Source organism: Lissotriton vulgaris, chromosome 10 (assembly GCF_964263255.1).
Source record: "Lissotriton vulgaris chromosome 10, aLisVul1.2, whole genome shotgun sequence".
Lineage (NCBI taxonomy): Eukaryota > Metazoa > Chordata > Amphibia > Caudata > Salamandridae > Lissotriton > Lissotriton vulgaris.
The window spans coordinates 316,253,771-316,267,957 of NC_141698.1; the positions used below are offsets into that span (position 1 = coordinate 316,253,771).

The 14,187-nt window shown below is 45.9% G+C and overlaps 1 protein-coding gene across 1 annotated transcript in view; it reads right to left on the reverse strand.

Annotated features, from left to right (window-relative positions):
* OBSCN (obscurin, cytoskeletal calmodulin and titin-interacting RhoGEF) overlaps nucleotides 1–14,187 on the reverse strand; it is a 1,012,031-nt gene that overhangs the window by 635,247 nt on the left and 362,597 nt on the right. The window contains exon 26 of the mRNA XM_086941076.1: nucleotides 8,455–8,616. Coding sequence (XP_086797202.1) covers nucleotides 8,455–8,616 — 162 coding nt within the window. The remainder of the gene's footprint in view (nucleotides 1–8,454; nucleotides 8,617–14,187) is intronic.

Consider the following 14,187-nt stretch of genomic DNA (forward strand, 5'->3'; position numbering starts at 1 on the left):
ACTGGCTTCCAAAAGTTCCCCGCTGGGCCTGCACAGCGTGTCCGTCTCGATCTGCTGCGAGTCCGGCCAGCAGCCAATGTCGGTGCCCCGGGCCTCAGCGAGAGGATACTTTGAACCCGCACTTCTGATTCCTATCAGGATCCCTCGGCTGCTGCCAGCGCCTCGGCCTGGCTGTGGGTCTGGCGCGGGGCCTACACTAACAGCGTGCGTGCTGGGGACACGAGAGGAAACACGCAGCAGTCCCTGCCCTCGTGCTCACGGCTCAGAGCAGGACGGGCCTAGGATGCTCTGCAATTCCCGTAAGAGCAACAGGGCCCTGACAGGGATCTAAGCCACATTTTCAGCAGTGTGTGCTTTATTTTCCAACGAGTTTGTAGCTTCGGGGGGTAAACCCGCCCTGCGAGGGGGTGATAGCACTTCTATATTGCACTATAGAATAAGAGGGCTCGGTACGTGGATTTCTTCTGCATAACTCTTTCAAGTAAAATGGCACGCAACTGGACATGGGTGTGCGCAGCTCGCCATCATGTGCAACGGACTTGTTGTGCTACTTCCCCAATAGAGCTTTCAGCAGACACCTGAGAGGCGATTTCGCTGCCAAATGATTTACAACTTCCTGGCAAAGTACTCCAAGTGGTAATTGCCGAAAAATTGATTTCAAATATAATTTCCGCTGCAGAAAATTGTAGGATACTAGAAATAATCAAGAACTCGACAGTAATACCGAGGGATTCTCATAACGTTAGGTATTGTAGAGGACATATTTCGGCAGACTGTCGCTGTTTATAAAGTCTTGTAATATTGACCAGCGGGTACTTTGTTTCAGCCGTTTGTCTCAAGAGCATCGGGCTGTGTTAACAGGGGACTCTCCCACTTGGGCCGTATTTATACACGTGCGCTACATTGTGGCCACGTCCTGTTGTAAACGGTGAGCAACCCGGTGCATCTGCAGAGATCTCGAGTGTCTAGCGTCAGGCACCGTCATGGCTCCTCTCCATGTATTCCCTTATGTGCAACAGGGTCTGCTTTCGGTGTTCGATTTCCCTTGCATTCTGAGAAGAGCATCCTTAAACAGGATGAACTACTCACGCCAGACAGGAGGCAACTGGAGATCTCGGGGCACCTCTGACGTCACCTACATAGCAGGATGCAGTCACCCTCGTACACCCACTGATCTACCTGTCTGGAGGAGGAGCCTAAACCACAGTAGGGTAGTCGAGGGGCATCAGGTCCCGCCCCCATCTGCTCCAAGCTCCGCGCAGAGGGTGGGAGCACTTGCCTGGCTCCTGTCACGACTGCAGCAAGCTCCTGTCAAAGGGACCACGCACTGGTCCTAGCCTGTCTGCTGCAGGCAACACGCGCGAGTAAGAGCACTTCATGCGTCCAGCCTGGAGCCATCTCTCCACTCACTCACTAACACACACCACACGTGGGGAAAGTGCAGGCAGGCACACCAAATACCAGCAGCCCAGGAATCGCACGCAATTAGCTCGGTCTCACTCCATTACCCCGCGCCGGCAGCCAGAGTCACGGCAGGAGCTGCTGGTCTCTCCTTGCCAAAAGCCACCTCAGACACCGGACCATAGCCATGGAATGTGTTTAATGCTGCGAAAGAGCTGCCGACACCATATCTGTTGGAGGCGGGGGATGGGCTAGCATACTTACTGATTACAAACATGGAGCACGAGGTGTCTAGGTTCTCTCACACTGTTTTTCTTCGCATTCGGGGACTTTTACTTAGCCTGTTTTAAATTCAGCAAAACCAATAGACGCAGTGAAAAACGGAATGGCTGGACACTACCTTCACACCTGATAAGGAAGATTTTCATACGTTTTCTCTACGAGAACAACTATGAACTTTGAACAAATGTTACAACAGACAAACATGAGGCACATTTAGACCTCCACAGTTCCGATATGTGAAGCCGGGGCTAACGGAGTCTCCTCGGATACCCCATTCACCTGGTGGGAGAGAGACCCCCCGCCTCACAGCGGCATGCTATGAGCGTGGGCAGCATTCACCGGGACAACACACAGGGGGGGGCGAGGGAAGGAATGGATACCATCCCTGCCAAACTCCATTTGTCTCGCACGGTGGAACGTACAGTATCGGAGTAAATCTGACACTTGTTTCATTTTATTCTCTGCACTGGAAATTGAAGGCTCGGGCGGAGAGATCACAGCATTCGCCCTTATTCCGTGCACAAAAATCAAACACGCTGCTCGTCTCCTGCCCACCACCAGGAGCAAGCACAGCTCTTCAGTTGCAGCAGGGGGTGAGAGGCCACTCTCAGTCCAACTTATAAGAGGCGCACAGGGTGTATGGAACTCAGTATACAAAGCATGCAGTCTGAATGCCTTAGCTCGCCTGCTACAAAACCACAACTGCTCAGAGCTAGGGGCAATGGCAGAAACTTTCACAACTCCTCCAGAGCTGAGCTGACCCTGTGTCAGCGGAGGTCTGCGCAGATCCCCGTATGAAGAGCGCCCACCCCATCTACGACCCACTTTCACATCACATCTCACGAGACACTTATTTACAAGTTCCTCGCTTGGTTGGCAGCCGCGGTGCAGAGGCGCTGTCCGTGGGACAGTTTTTTCACTCGCCACCCAGCACTGCCAGGGACAGGCCCGCTAAAGTATTTTTGTGTACCTTTTGAGAGCAGGCACAGGAATGAGTACCAGGTCATCGCCTATACAAATATAAGTCATCCACCAACTAACATGCCCCGAGGCAGGGGTCCTTAATGGTTCAAAGACACAGTAGCAATACTCCGTTTTTAGGTTTCGACCTGGCGAGGGGCACGCAGTGCCCCTCGCAGATCGAAAACTTTTGTCTTCAGTAGGGATGTTTGGACCGCCTCTGTTTCCAATTGGCTAGCTCCATATATGGAGACTAGCCATTGGGAGACAGAGGCTGTCAATCACGCTTTCTTGCGAAAACGCGATTCGGGGGCGTTTCTGGGTCTTTTTTTAAGCCCCGCCCCTTGCTGCTGTGTGTACCGGGCCGCGCTGTGATTGGCTGCAGGCCCAGGACACCCCTGTGACGTCATTTCCCGGGCTGCGCTGTGATTGGCTGCCGGGCCGGGACACCCCCGTGACATCAGCCAATCGCAGCACGGCCCGGGACCTGACTTTTTTTAGGACTTGTGCCCTGTATACAAATGTGACAATGTGGTATAAAACACGAACTATTAGTTGGGCAAGGATTAGCCAACCATCTACTGATCCAGAATGCTACCCACTCATGAATGGCTGACTTGACGAAAGAGGAAAGTGATTGAGGAGGGAGGGCTCGACGAGCAGCGTGCAGCCCTGGAAGCTCTGAGCAGGGTCCGTGAAGCGTTCGCAAGAAGAACCCGTGCCCAGAAGCTGCCTGCAGACAGCAAGGACAGCGATTCTGGCTGGTACCCCGCTGACGTCACGGCAGGGCAGCTGTGGGGCCAGCAGCGGGTGCTGTCTACTTTGGCCGGCGTGAGGAGGGCTTTTCCGAGAAGTGATGTAAACGGTCTCCAGGAGGAGCTGCCATACACAAGCCATGTTGCATTTTGCAGGCATACTCTGAGGAGCCCCGTGTACGAGTTGCCGGAGGTCCCGTGGGGGCTCCCGGCAGGCAATCCTTATAGCTTCAACCAGCTGGAGGCGGCGGCAAGGCGCAAGCCCTGCATCGAACCCGGCTCTCTCCGCCTTGGGATGTAGCCGATCCGCACTGTACAGGTAGGCTGTCGAGCGCCCCCTACTGCATTTCATATCACTGGGAGAAAAAAAGGGCTGGAGTGCGTTTTTATTATTGTTTGTTTTTCTCCCCTTTCTTAGCACATCTTGGGTCTGATTTGAAGGGAACGGGTGGGAGCAGCAAGGGTGTGGCCATTAAACAGAAAACTTATTTTTTCCCAAGAATCTGTAGCGCAGTAGCCGTACCAGTGGAGCAGCGTGTTGTGTCTGCAAGGGGATTTCCAGATATAGTCTAGTCCAGCCCTCTCTTATAAGTGCCACCCCCGAGTGCAAGTCATCACACTCTAGTTTGAGATGAAAACCGCTGGACTCGAGGCGCCCATCTCGAGTCCTGTCACAGTATATAATCATTTTGTGCGGTGCAATTCGTATTTTATTAATTTTGTTTAGCACGCCGCCTTTCAGTCATATAACCTCGTGGTTCACTCGTGCATTTTTGTTTCCATTTCCCCTTTTGCTCGGTTGCAGACTTGCAGTGCAGGCTTCTCATTTGCAGTGGTTTGCTAAAGCAGCCCAGACCGCGGTTTCCTCGCAGGGGCCCTAGTGCAAGGAAAGGAATTGGCCCCCTGGCTGCTGTATGACGTATAAAATACGGCAATCTTCGAATTGGAGAGGTCCTTCAGCACCCGGTGCCACTGAACCCGCTGCACTAGTGTAAGTTACGTTCCTCCGCCTGACATTTCCTGCTGCTGCTGGAGGAGGCTGGACAACCAGTTACCATGGCAACACCCTGACTCTATCCTGGCCTGACTGGGAGCCATGGTGGTTGCAGCTCCCTGGAGCTCTCTCACAACGTTGACAGAATCCAGTCCTACGGGTTAAAACTTTACCAGACCCAGCCCTGCAAGAGAGACTAGAAAATATTTTCGTTCAATGCAAATGAACAACTCTTCAGAAAAGGTATGTGGTTGCTGGGGGACCGATTTTCAATATCTTAACTCTGACGCATGGAAAATACCGACCGGAAAGAAAGCCGGGTTTGGGGGTGGGGGAGGGGGGTGGAGGGTGCGGTGGGTGAAGGGGTTTTCCTACCAAACACTCTTCTATTTTGTATCTTTTATAGCTTTTCAAGGTCATCAGGTCAGTTATTAGAAACACACTATTCCAAAACTGCATTTTAATAATCTACCCCTATAGTTTTAAATGGGATCTCCTTTTTCAGTCAATAAAACGTTATTTGTTTTTTTACAACTATAAAGATATACAATATCAGCATATCATTCAAATAAAAATAAGCATCTTCTTGCTTCGCAGTCACTTGTTTGAGTTGAGAGCAGGAGAGAGCTGTGTGCAGTTGAGACGCCCTATCTGCGCGGTACTCACTAATAACTCTGTCATTAAATCTGACAACAAATGTAAAGAGAGCAAAACTCCGTATATTGTCATCAATATAGTCTGAAAGTGGCACATTATTTAGGACTCGTCACTCGCGCCCTAAATTACGCAATGAGCCAGTCGTGACTTTTCAAACATTAACACTAAATTGCCCCAATTGAGGTTTTGTCAACAAAGCACTTGCACGAAGGCATGATTGGCAATAAAACCAACACTGACTCATTGTATTGTTATGAGCGGGGCCATTTACATATTGACTTTGGCAGGGGTTGCGCAATGGATAGATAAGGTCTGTTTGGTCGTGACCACATGCCTCAGTTCAGTGTTTCCTTTTATTGGACATATGGAGCATATGTTTTCTGAACAAACCCAAGGCTCCCCACATCCCTTCCTGAACAATAAATAGCGCTGACAATACAATTATTACATCCCTTGCCAATCGGGCAAACAAAAGCAAAATAAGCAATTCAACAGTGTTCCAGATAGGCATCTTTGTGCCAGGGGTCATAGCACACAGTCTGCACGAGGCAGTAAAGGGTGGTCTATAGTGGTACTAGGACCCCTCTCCAGGTTGCGTTGGCCCATTTTCCGAGCTGTTTCACTGGTCTTCTCATTGACTTGGTCAGGGATTGACGTCCACGTTGGTGGATTAGGTGAGGCTCTCTAAGCATGTTGAATTTCAGTTCATTAATTGCTGTAAGCACTAGTTTTTGTTAGGTCTCGCATTTGCGAAAGATTAAGCTATTGACATTGTAAATGACAATGCCATTATTTATCTGTTTTAAAAACCAACACAAAAATAAACAATTTGTCATTTGCAATGCCAATAGCTCTAACTTTGTCAAAGGCGAAACCGTTGCATTGTAAATGCTTGTTTGTTCTAGTTTCTAAATTCTTATGAAAATACTGTCTATTTTTCTGAATTGATTTCAGATTTCTTGAGTGTTGTGTCAAATTCTTCTTCAATTGTTTTGGTGCTGTTTAAATGCTTTACACTTGTTCTTCTGCGTTAGCCTTGCTGCTTAGTGCCTCAATTATCCAGGGTTGATCTGAAGGTTTTACAGAAGAAAACCTACTGGACCTAAAGTGGTTGGTAAGTGTATTGCATGGTGAGGATGCACAACTACACCAAATAATACACCTCATTTCGTCCTGGGTACCAACTCCACTCCCACTACAAATAAGATATCATGTAACTCGCCAGGGCTGACCCACTTAAAGCTCTCCCTTTCTAGGAACATAAAAATGTAGTTTACATTGCTGACCTTTTAAAATACGGGTTGGACGAAGCTTTAGTTCATTTTTTAGTGTATTTACATAGGGACTTAAAGGCACGGGTGCGTATTGGCAAAAACAGGGAGATGACTGAGTATATCAATATCGGCAGGGGAGTCAGGCAGGGATGCGTATTGGCCCCACTGCTATTTATTTTATACATTAATGAACTGCATAACTCCCTGACTAAGCTTACAAATGAAGTTCCTAAGATTAATGGCAGCACTCTTCCCGCCCTATCATATGCAGATGATGCGGTCTTAATGGGCCGCACCCCAAATGCACTACGCACTTTAATAAAGGATTTTGATGATTTTATGGCTGTTTTAGACCTTCTCACCAATTTTAATAAATCCGTTTTAATGGCTTGTGGCCCAAAGAAGCACTCTATTAAATCATTTACCATAGGAAATGAACGTCTACAAAGTACCTTCACCTTTCACTATTTGGACATGGTATTTGCAGCTAAAGACTTGTGGACTACTCATGTTTCACATAGTAGAGGCAAATTTGCTAAAGCTATTAATTCTGTACTGTCATTACCTCAACCTAGAAAGGTTGAGGTAGTATTATCTATCATTAAAATTTTCAAATTACAATGTATCCCGGTGGCAACCTATGGGGCAGAGGTTTGGGGACACTCAGGTTGTAAGGGTATCCAAACCGAGGAAAATAGATTCTGTAGAAAATTCCTAGGAGCACCGATTACTGCTTCTAAGTATGTTTGTCACAGTGAGCTGAATTTGACATATATAGAAGACTTCATCAGAGCCCGGCCAGCTATTTTTTGGCTTAAAGTGTGGTAGAATCCTGCTGGCAACACTAACACAAAGTATAATTTCTGACTGCTTTAATTGCGACAAGGGGATGGACATACCTTGGCTCTCGGCTGTACGAGAAAGCCGGTCCCTCATAAATATTGAGCACCTCTTTTTTAACCCAAGTGAATTGGGCAGTGTAAATAAAAAATCACTTCAGGGGATTCTAAATGAAAAGTATAACATGTTAAGACAGGCTGAAGAGATGTCCAAACAGTCAGTAGAAAGGTATATGTCAATAGGGAACCTTTCACCTAAATTGCCATCAGGTTATCTCCTGAAGAATATTAATCAATGGGAAAGAGGACTATTGTTTAGGTTAAGAGCGGCTGAAATACATGCTTTGTTTTCCGTTAGGGCATAGTACTAAACTTGAGCAAAAGATGTGCCCATGTAACAATCATAGTAAACAAACCATGGTACACTTTTTATTCTTTTGTAATTTTTATCAAATGTACACCAAACTGTTCCTAATTCCGTTTTTTAAGGAAACTGCCATCATTGACCATAAAATAGCCTATACTAAAATTCTTAGTCTGGAAGAAGATGTTTTGATCTTTCGAGTATGTTCCTTTTTGAAAGCAGCTGTTCATGCACGTACCACTATGGGCGATGAATGGAGGTTGACTTTTAGTCTGTCTCAACAAAATATAGTTATAAGTGAATGGTAATAATTAAATTATGTGCATATTCCACATGCCAGTTTCTCTTTCTTCTTTGAGCACTGTATTTTTATGCATTTAAATATTTTTAAGTATTTTGTAAATTGATTGATTTGACCTGTGCTTTTATGGACACGACAAATGTATCTGAATAAAGATTTATTGAATTGAATTGAATTGCTGACCTAAGGCAGTGTAAGTGCAAGCACAGTATATGGCAAGCATTTTCCTGAGGAAGGACAAGTTGGGCCACCCAGGCCACTAGCAAGGAACAATTACTCTATTCAACCATAGGCAAAGAGACTTGGAAACCTCACGCTAGTGTCTGCTCATGTCTTATTTTGATTTAATGCATGTGGTTTTAACATGCAAGGTGTATACCTCTGACCATTGTTGAGGAATTTTCTCAGTGTCAATAAAATGTCATGTTGAAAAAAGTGCTCACATACATAGTATCAAAGTGTTGCGTGTGGTACATAAAAACACTGATATAACTTAAAAGGTACATTTAAATAGCCAGCAAATAGACTCAAAGCCGGTACACATTATAAAATCACTGTGGAAAACGTTATCTTCAGAGACCTAGTGCAAAACCAAAGAATCCTTTAGTAATATGTTTTTGAGAATACCTTCTTGGCGAATCTTCACATTGTCTCCTGCCTTTAGCTTTGCATCATTTTTATACCACTGCGTTTGGACCTCATCATGTGAAATCTGGCAGAGGAATGATGCACTCTCCTTTTCTGTAACTTCCACGTCTTCCAACGGTTTCACAATTTGTATGTCACGTGCTGCCAGAAAAAGAAACAGATTTTAAAGGCAATTCATTGTTTAGGCTTTTCAGGTTATAGATTGACAACATTATCTTTTTCTACATTTTTCCTATCTGTCTTTCTTTCCTTTCTTTTGCAAAACTCTGAAAAGTAGCTGCACATGCTGTTGACTACGTAAGGAACTACTTTGAACCCTCAGTCAGAGGAGATTGAGCTTGTAGTGGCCCGAGCGTACCCAGAGAATCGTATAATGGTTCACACAAGATGGCGGAGCATCAGCCAAGTGACTGTACCAACCGAATGCTGGTGGAGTTGCTACTCCCTGGGCAAGTACTGACAAATGAAGAATGCAGCAGCAACACAACAGGCGTATCATTCCTCTTTCTGAAAGCGAAGCAGCTTTCTTTGTTGAGTTACACACCCGCCTCTCACATCCAGCCTTGTTGGTGCCCTGGTTTCATTGCTTGCTCTCACAAGAGGTTTTAGATCAACAAGACTAGCAAGCAATAGATCATTAATGTCTGGTTTAATTTATTGAAATGGGTGTCTGAAAGGTTGTAAAATTAGGAATTAGCTGGTGAAACCAAAGGGCAGAATGAGGTTTTGTGAGATGACCTTTGACCTTGAAAAATACAAATGGCAATTTATCAGGTGTTGACTTCGCCAGAGAAAGGTTAGTAGAGAGGAGAAGCGGAATTCAAATGCCACAAAGATTTAGGATAAATGCAATACAGTTCATGACACCAGAGACATATTTATGGATTCTTTGACAGCACCTACAATGTCCCCCACGCCCTCACCTCCACGGACTACATACTGCTCGAAGAACTGAACTTCCACCTAGACAACCTCAGTGATCCCAACACCCTCCCCCTCATAGAGAACCTCACCAACATTGGACTGAAGCAACTTGTCTCCAACCCCACTCACATGGCAGGACACATTCTCGACCCCATCTTCATCGGATGAAACAACATTCGCTTCAGTCACACCACAGAACTGTTCTGGACAGACCACCACTGCGCCCATCTCTCCTTCTCGAAACCCACTGCTCACAAGCACACGCCACCCCTCCCAAGCAGCAACTGGAACAAAATCACTGAAGAACACCTTACTTCTGCCCTCAGCTGCACTCCTTCCCCTACCACAACAGACGCCAACACAGCAGCCAACAACGTCCACCAATGGATCGCCATCTGCGCCAACACTCTCGCCCCCCTCCAGAACTCCATCAGACGACACAACACAAAAGCCACCTGGTTCACCAAGGACCTCCAAGAATCCAAGCGCTCTTGCCAATGACTGGAGAAAACATGGAGAACCAGAAAAAACCCGCAAGTACCCTCTGCCTACAAGGCCACAATCACTGCACACCACCAACTCATCAAATCAACTAAGAGACACTTCATCCAAGACAGAATACTCTCCAACTCCAAGGAACTCTTCACCATCATACAAGAATTCACTAGACCTAACAGAGAAACTACTGACATCCCTCCCTCCCAAGACTTCTGCAACAAACTCAGCTCCTTCTTCCACCACAAGATCAAGACGCTCTACAACAACTTTGACGGCGAAGACCACAGCACCCACCCAACACCCCCCACCAGCGACACCATCTAGCCGACCCTCCTCACTCGGCCCCTCTCACCACAGAAGACACTGCAGAAACTATGAAAAGCATCCGTTCCGGAGCACCCACTGACCCCCTACTCATCTTCCACAGGGCCGCCACCGCCATCGCACCCAAACTACGACAAACAATCAACTGCTACCTGAGGACAGCCACATTACCCGACAACTGGAAATGCGTTGCAGTCAAATCCCTCCTCAAGAAGCCCTCCACAGACTCGACAGACCTCAAGAACTTCAGGCCCATCGCTCTTCTCCCCTTCGCCACCAAAGTCATCAACAAAGTCGTCAACACCCAGCTAGCGCACTTCAAAGAAACAACATCCTCGACACCTCTCAATCTGGTTACCACAGCATCCACAGCACTGAGACCACCCTCATAGCTGCCACTGATGGCATCTGTACCCTCCTCGACCAAGGCCACACAGCCGCCCTTATGCTCCTAGACCTCTCAGCAGCCTTCGAAACCATCTCCCACCGCACACTAGCTGCCAACCTCCACAACGCCGGCATCCAGGCAACTGCCTTAGACTGGATTTGATCTTTTCTCTCAGGCAGAACACTGAGAATAAGACTCACGCCTAGCCTCTCCGAACCTACAGAGATCAGATATGGAGTACCCCAAGTATCCTTCCTTAGCCCCACACTCTTCAACGTCTACATGGCCAACCTCACAACCATCATCAGAAAAGACTCGTTGCTAGCTTATGAGACTCAACATAGTCTCATACACTGAAAAACACCCAGCTCATCCTCTTTCTCAACAAGGAACCCGACATCACCAGGCACAGTTGCCAAGAAGGGATGAAGGACATTGCAAACTGGATGAGCAGCAGCTGCCTGAAGCACAACTCAGAGAAAACAGAAGTCCTCATCCTCAGCTCTAACCCCTCTACATAGGACAACACCTTGTGGCCCCCCGCCCTCGGAAACCCACACTCCCCAATGGACCAAACTCGCAACCTTGGCATCATACTTGACTCTTCACTCACCATGAACCGCTAGATCAACACTGTGTCCTCCACATACTCTGCAAGACCTTCAAATGGATCCTCCCAACTCCAGGAAAACCATCACCCATGCTCTCATCACCAGCAGACTTGACTATGGAAATGCCCTCTACACCGGAATCAACAAAACACTCCTCTACAAACTCCAGAACACCGAAGCTAGACTCATCCTTGACATCCCACAACATGACCACATCACCCAACACTTCTACGACCTCCACTGGTTCCTGAATCAAAAAAGAATAACCTTCAAACTGCTCACACACGCCTACAAAGCCCTCCATAACACCGGAAGCCAATACCTCAATGAAAGAATCTCCTTCCATGCCCCCAAGAGAGACTTCCGCTCTGCCTCCTAGTCGTAGCCACGGTCTTCCGCATCCACAGGGCCAGAGTGTGTGGCAGATCCTTCTCCTTCTCCCACATCATGGCCAAGACCTGAATGAACTCCCCCCCCCCCGCAACAGACGAAGCCCGACACTGCACCTATTCAGAAAGGATCTCAAGACTTGGCTCTTCTGATGACCACAGAGCTGCTCAAACCCCCCCACCTTGAGACCCTCACAGGTGAGTAGTGCGCTTCAAAAATCCTGATTGATTGATTGAAATCATTTCCCTTGTGATGCTACTGTGGATCCACACGGGCTAACCAGTGTGTTGAATCTATCGTAATGCTGGGGCAATATCATGGTTTCTCATCAGTCTGTTTATTCCATTAGAGTAGCCCTTCAGGAAATTGTATTTTACAAGTGAACTCCACCTACCCGATGAAAATATGAATTGAAAAGTATTCAGAATTCCAGATTCAACTAATAAAAAATGGTTCCAGGAGACCTGAGTTCTAATCCTGTCTTGCTGACAATGCATGATGAAGGGTAAGCCACTTTATCTACTTGTGAGTCTATTACAGTTCTGATCCATCACCCGCGTTTACTACCACTGACAATGGAGAACATTTACAATCACATAAACAATTTCCATACCATTGTCATTGCAGAAAATGTGTATTTTTTTACCAGAGTCATAAAAACATACCCAAAAAAGATACAAACATTAAAAAGCATAATTAAAAAAATCAATCCCATTTAAGCATAAGATACAAATGTATCAGAAAGCAGTTCTGTAATAAACAGCAGAAAATATAGGCAAACGTTATTAAACACAAAGGAAGTAACTACATCCGACAAATGAGTGTGTCAAAAGGAATGGAACAGTCCCAGCCTATCCCTTTCTGTACCACCACATGAAAAGTAGTTAAACAGGCTAGGATTGTAAGTACATTAACCAGTGCAGGTTTCCATTCTTGTATACTGTCTCTCACCAACACCAGATTCAAAGTCTTAAGACTCTAAAAAAGTAATACAAAACAAGAAATATATACAAGAATGCCTAGAAGTAAAATTACAGAGGAAAGATGGAACATGCACTACCAAATCTCTAGCTCTAGAAAAAGTAAGACTATGGCAACCAGTCCCATCCTAAAATGTGAAAGTAAAACTTGTTTGTGTCAACTTATACCCAATCAAAGTATGGTTCCACACCCAGGCAAGGCTTGGTAAAAATGTATTACTGACGTGATGGATGCGTTAAGGAGCTCTACATTTTCTCTTTATAAGGTTACATCAGCACTTAATCATAATACAATCAACTGAACATCCTTTACATTAATAGAATGTGGTGTGAGAACAACAGATTCAAACTTAAATTACAGTTTTTCCTACGTGGTTTCCCCACAGAAAAACATGAGACTTTGGGTTTATCACTGTATACCACAAAATATCAATCATTAGAGATGCATGCAAGTTACTGCAGACCAAGAATTACAGGGAAACAGGAGTCCACTTCATTGTGTCATAGATATTCTCTCAAACTCAGTCTCCTCATGACAAGCATAGATCAGATTCCTGATGGTGAACACAGAATATTCTTCGAAAAGCCATTCTCTTAGGTCTGTAATGTCTGAGTGTACCTGCATAGGCCAGCTCAGTAAGTAGCACCAGGTACAGCTTTCGCTTTATTGATTTTCAAAAGAGAGAAGGTATTTGCATGACAATTTGCAGCAAAGGAAAATATCCCTCTGTTGACTCTACTGGTCTTCCTGAGCAAACATCTCATAAGGGGAGACCAATTCAGTTCAGAATGAAGAAAGCTCTAAAACATTTAAGAAGTTGATTCTTTCCATTGGTTTGAAAAAGACTCTACATTTGACAATAGGACTCCCAATAGCACAGCCCTGAATTTAAGACTAATAACCAATTCAGAGTACTACATAAAAGTCATATATCTTTCACCAATCTTTGCAAACCTTTCGAGTCTGCAACTGAAGAACTTCAAAATCCGCATAGAGAAGGGGAAGCTCAATCCTGTCTATGCAGCATAATCCTTACCAGGAGCTTAACAGTGGAATCAAGGGGGAAAGTAAGTTAAGTAACAAAAGGGATTGTGTCTGTCACCCTGTTTATAATGGGAGTGCTCTTTCTGGTGGATACACTCCATTGAAGCCCTCTAGGTGCCAGTGTGCATCTGGAAAAGTTGCAATAGCTCTCCTGCACATTCTGCCACAACTCCTTTGAGACTTCAGACACCACCCCGGGCATGACACCTTTGAATCACACAAGGCAGCACATTGGCACACAGACATCAGGTCCCCATCCTTTTTTCCACAACCCCTGAACCTGAGTTGAATCTGATGAGATTACCAAAAGAATGTAGTGTATCAGAACTTGGGATGATTGCATGATCATTCCTCAGAAAGTGGAGGAAGGTGGATCGGTGAGGAAAGTGCAGGTAGATAAGAGTATCCACCAGAAAGGTCTGCCATAGTACTCAACATGGAGTGAGGCCAATAAGACACTTCTTTCAACAATCATTGTGTTAGACTTGGCTGTCTCTAGTTGGCAGAGGTATACACTTCTGACAAATAGGGACTCACCTCCTCCAGTCAGGG